The sequence below is a fragment of the Myotis lucifugus genome, unplaced genomic scaffold, assembly GCF_000147115.1.
Source record: "Myotis lucifugus unplaced genomic scaffold, Myoluc2.0 scaffold_2134, whole genome shotgun sequence".
Classification (NCBI taxonomy): Eukaryota; Metazoa; Chordata; class Mammalia; order Chiroptera; family Vespertilionidae; genus Myotis; species Myotis lucifugus.
The window spans coordinates 11,980-17,648 of NW_005873182.1; the positions used below are offsets into that span (position 1 = coordinate 11,980).

Sequence of the window (5,669 nt, forward strand, 5' to 3'; positions counted from 1 at the left end):
CTCTGGTCTGCTATTGGGTATAATATTCTTCCTTTCAGTCCGTGTATGCTTACTTTCTAATTTCTTTATCGTAGCATCGAGGGTCTCATTAGTTTTCGTGAGGCTCTGCTCAAGTTTATAGCAAGCCCTCAAAATTGCGATTCTTAGCTCCATATCCTCCATTTCTGTCATGTTTTTTTGTCTCCGCATCTTTTATGCTTTCTTGGTGAACCCCCTTGTGGTCTTTGTGCGCAGTCTTGTTCTAGCCAAGCCTTAATTGTTGTAGTTAACACTAGAGGGATTTGACCACCAGGCCGACTGGCTGTAGGAATCAGCTATGTGGAAAACTTCAGTCCTCTGGGGAGGCGCTAGTCCAGCCTTTGCTTGAGGCAATCGGCAAATGGCTCTGCGCAGGGTTTGGGCGGGGTGGGCTCAACAGGGTGGGGGGAGGGAGCAGCTATGGCCGCTCTCAGTCCGTCTCCAGGGGCTCTGCCTCTCTGTCCCCGCAACCGCTGCAAACCTCGGAGGGACCGTAGCCAGACAGTCCCACTTCTCCCGTTTGAGTCTGGGTCCCTAGAGACTCTCCCGGGTCTGTAGCCCAGAGTCTGAGACTCACTCCCGACTGAAAATGACAATCGCACCCTCAGCCACCAGCCCGCTTTTGCGCGCGCACTGCCGCACCGCCGCACCTTTAAATTTTCCACACTGCGCCTCCTCTAAGCCTCGTAATGCTGTTGTTTTTCCTTCTAGTTGAAGAGTCCCTCCTCAGCCAGCCTTCCTGTGGTTCTGGGTGATGTCCGTTCCGTCTTTTAGTTGTATTTTTGAAGTGGTTGTTCGAGGCAGCAAACTCCAGTGTTTACCTATGCCGCCATCTTGGTTTCTCCTCCATAGATGTATGATTTTTGTCCAGTCTCTTCCCACACCCCCCACACCCCTTTCCCCCCCGGAAATAGTCCACTCCCTTTCTATGCCCCTGATTCTATTATATTCACCAGTTTATTCTGTTCATCAGATTATTTATTCACTTGATTTTTAGATTCACTTGTTGATAGATGTGTATTTGTTGTTCATAATTTGTATCTTTACCTTTTTCTTCTTCCTCCTCTTCTTAAAGGATACCTTTCAGCATTTCATATAATACTGGTTTGGTGGTGTTGAACTCCTTTAGCTTTTTCTTATCTGTGAAGCTCTTTATCTCACCTTCAATTCTGAATGATAGCTTTGCTGGGTAAAGTAATCTAGGTTTTAGGTTCTTACTATTCATCATTTTGAATGACGGAAGTTTTAATCCCCTCTACCCTGGCTCAATAGGTTGTCTCTGACCACTTTGGGAAAGAGAACTTTACAGAATATATTTAATGCATCAGATGTTCATTAGTAGGAATGTTATGGGACAGAAAAAAAAATGTGCTTTTCTTTGTTAGGTGGTTTTTTGTTTTAATTCATTTTTTTCAAATTATTTTTATTGATTTTAGAGAGAGAGAGAGGAAGGTAGGGAGAGAAAGAGAGCGAAACATCAATTTGTTGTTCCACGTATCTATTCATTCAATAGTTGATTCCTGTATGTGACCTGACCAGGGATCGAACCCACAACCTTGACTTGTTGTAATGATGCTTTAATCAACTAAGCTACCTGGCCGGGGCTGGCTTTGTTTCATTTTTAATCTAACCTTAGATTTGTTAGAAAGTCTGTATAAGTTGTGTTTTGGGGATAGAATGGGCTATAAAGTTGTAAAGGCTTTAAATAGCTTCTGTTTTAGAGAGAATTTTAGCTAATCCTTGAGTTTAGTAATGTGATAACAGATTTATTTAACACAGTGAATGTGCTTTAGAACAAAGGAATTTTGTATGTTTAGAGAATTTAACTTTTCATAATTAACTGTGGACTGACAACTTCTAGCTACCACAGCATTATTTTTCTGCAATAAATTGTGCTTCTGTGTTTCCAAAGCCCAATGGGGAAATACAGTCTATAGTAGCAATTCTCTGGTCTGAGGATACCTTTACACTCTGAAGAATTATTGAAGACCCAGAGAACTTGTGTTCTGTGGGTTACATTTATCAATATTTACCATAGTGGAAATTAGAATTTAGAAACTTTAAGAATATTTATCAATTAATTTTAAAGTAATAAACCCATTACACATTAACATTTTTCATGAACAAAACAAAAATAATGAAATTTAGATCTCTTTTATGTCTGGCTTAAAGACATTTGGAGCCTCATATCTGCTTCTGTGTCAGTCTGTTGTGATACAACACATTGTGTAGCCTCAGGAAAACTTCGCTGTACACTCATGCGATAGGCAACGATGTCTTAGTATACTTGTAAAATAGTGTTTACCTAATGGACTCCTGGAAGGGTCTCATTCCCAGACCATATTTTGAAAACCATTGGTCTTTGGTATATTTCTTAAGGTTCTAAGAAGTATATTTGTGAGTTTATAGGTAAGTGCAAATTTTTTGTTTTACTTAGTCCTTCTATTTTATTTACATTTTTATCCCACAAAAATATTTAAAGCATTTGATATTAGCTGGATGTAGTGCATGAGTTTCTAGTGACTGAAAGTTTTCAAAAAGTTTCCTCTATAGTTGTCATTTTTTCTCACTAGCTTATAAGCTCCATGAGGGCAGGGACTTTGACCTCTGGTTCACTCCTCTGTCCCCAACTCCTAGTATGGCTCCTTACACATGGTGGAACTTAGTACAAATGTGATGAATAGATGGTAAAAATGCACACACAAAATATTTGAGATTTAAAAGCAGGCTCTACCTCCCAAAAATGTTACATTGACGTCTAAAGTTTGATTTGTCATACTTTAGAACTTAAAAGTTTGGTTTTTATTTTTAGATATAACCGAAGGAAGTACTCAGAGATCATGGCTGAAAAAACAGCAAATGCAGCAGGAAAGAAGTTCCGAAAGAAGAAGAAATTTCGCAATTAAGATTCACCAAGCAAGCCACAGTATTTTACCTCGCCCCTTTATTTATTTACTAAAGATGTCTTTCAAACTAACACCATCACAAAAAATTAACATAGACTGGCCCTATTTATTTATAGGGGTTTTTCTGTTTGGAAACGTTGATTTGAGTGAGATTCGATCATGTTCACCTTGGAGTAAAAGTAGATGCGTCTACAAAAGTCCCACCCATGCTTAGACCCATAGAGGGGAAAAAGGAAAAGAACCTTAACAAATTTAATGGACATTTTGTAAAGTTTTCAATGCTTGGTTATTAAAGAAAATTGAATTAAAAGATATTTAGAAAGTATAAAGTTTGTTAACATTCAAAAAACTTTAATGTGATCAAGGATATATGTAACAATATTGTAATTAACAATATTAATTAAAGATGTAGGGGGGGGTATATGTAGGGGAGAGATAGTAGACAGGAAATGCTCTTTTGTTGGCTGTAAATTTAGGTCCAAAAAATACAGAGATCTGGACTGAGATACACAGATCTCCTTGTAGCCAGTATAAAAGTCATAGTTGAAACCAAAGGAAGGATACAAAAGGACTTAAAAAATAAGGAAGACTACCTAGAAAGATTGGGTTAAAGCTGATGAAAGAAGGACTTTCAAAATACCTTAAGATCTTGAATGATTTCTAAAATAGCCTGTCTTGTTTCAAAATGTTTTTAAGATAGCTTATTAAAAAATGCATACAACACAGCTAGTTTTTTAAGTGAGGAAATTACAGAAAGGAAATTGAGGATGGAAGAAATTAGATGAAGCCAGGGTGACAGATAATAAATATGAGCCATGAACTTTCTAGCATCTAACACAAAAATCAGTTCTGTGTCAGTGTTCTGCCATAAGATAAAAACAACTACTTTAAAGAAACATTCCTATTATTAAGGCCTGAGAAAACGTCCTTGAGTCCTTCCCATAATAATGTGAGAGGAGAGGCAATACTTGGCTATCGAGACCATAAACAGCAGAGTTTTAAGAAAATGGAAAGGGGTGGGGGGCAGGGAGGCTGTAAAGAAAATTTCAATAGAACCTTGAGTAAAGTTTTGGAATAAATTCATGGGATCCTACTCTTAGAAATAGCAAGTTAGAAGAAAACATGCTCATATGAAAAAGACATTTTAATACTATTTCAAGTCAGTCTCAAGCAATGGCAACTATTCAGAATAACTACCAATACCATTTTCAGTTAGGGTTAAAACAAAAAAAAGACTTTCTAGGTAATCAATTCCTTAAGCATCTAATTAAAATGTAAAGTTCATCTCCTCATTGTTACACAATTTAAAAGTAAAGAAATGTTTCCTATTTTAAAAGTAAAGAAGGAATGCTTCCACTTACTAATAGTTTCCAAGAAGCAGGGTCAGTAGCATGACCTGTAATTAAATGTCATAAGCAGATCAGTGTTTTATCAAAGAAATGAAATATCTTAAAATGAAACGTGAAATAAATTAGGTATGGGAAGTTTCTGAAATGGAAAAGGTTATTAATAAATACTCACTAAACACCAACTATAAGACAAAAACTATTTTAGCCTCAGGTGACAGGTGGTTCATAGTGCATGTTCGTTCCGATTATCACCGCATTACAAATTACCCCAAAAATCAGTGACTCAAAATAACCGTCGTTTTCATTGTATCTCATGATTTGATGGGGCTCGGTTTGGTGCTTTTACATGCTATTGAATTAGTAGTATTCAGCTGGCAGCTAAGCAAATCTGGAAGGTTTGAAATGCTTCCCCAACATGTCTGGCACCTTGTAATGTTCTCTTAAAAGTAGGATGATAATTGAAATTTTTCTTAAGTTTAAACAGTATAGCATAAAAATTGCTATAAAACCAAAACAAAACCCACACATTTTGTGTGTCACTGAAGGCTCTAGCATGGTTAAATGGCCTCAGCACGCAGTATTTAGGAAGTTCTACTTCCCACATACCTCCTTCATAGTCACTCTCTAAGGCAGTGGTTCTCAACCTTGGCTACACATTAGAATCACCTGGGAATCTTTTTAAAATCCTGATTTCTGGGCCTCATCCTCCGGAAATTCTGTTTCTTTATCTCTACAGCCTTGCTCCAGATGCACATAATTCCAATAACTGTGATATGCCCAGCCAGGTATCATGATGTCATCTCATATCCAGAACCAGAAACATCTTTCTGAGATGATTAAATAAGCACTTAGCACTCACTGTGCCTGGCACATAACAGGTACTCAAAGGAAAGCTACTATTTCTCTGTTCTCTATCATTCCCCCCACCCCCCATTAGGGAAGTCTTCCTTAAACAATTTTAATGCCTTCCTGCATTTTACCTTCTATGGGCCATCTTTGCTTAACAAAACATGCAGAAAAACTTACATTCAAGATCTGACATTCAAGGCCTTCTATAAAATGATGCCACCACAGGTTTATATTCACCACTCCCCTGTCCATGCACCAAACTCCATTTGTGCTGATCATTTGCCTGTTTCTCTCTGGTTTACTCTGGGTTGCAGGAACCTACAATATAAATATTTCTCTCTTTTCTGCAACCAGCACAGCTAGAGAGCGGACAGGAGTCCTGAGTAGGGTTGACGGGGGATTGAGAAAACGAAAGAGACAGACACAAAGACAGTAGGGAAAGCTGGGACCGGGTGGGACAGCTGTCCTCTGATGGAGAGACAATTGACCCAGAGCGATACAGTGTGTTTATTTTATACAGTAAGATACCAGGAAGTTTTACTAAAGT

At 38.0% G+C, this 5,669-nt stretch overlaps 1 protein-coding gene across 1 annotated transcript in view; it reads left to right on the forward strand.

Moving 5' to 3' along the window:
* LOC102434705 (deoxynucleotidyltransferase terminal-interacting protein 2-like) overlaps window positions 1-3,238 on the forward strand; it is a 14,777-nt gene extending 11,539 nt beyond the window's left edge. Inside the window, exon 5 of the mRNA XM_006108347.3 lies at window positions 2,831-3,238. Within this exon, the coding sequence (XP_006108409.1) occupies window positions 2,831-2,924 (94 nt within the window). The 3' untranslated portion in view covers window positions 2,925-3,238. The remainder of the gene's footprint in view (window positions 1-2,830) is intronic.
* The last annotated feature ends 2,431 nt before the right edge of the window (window positions 3,239-5,669 follow it).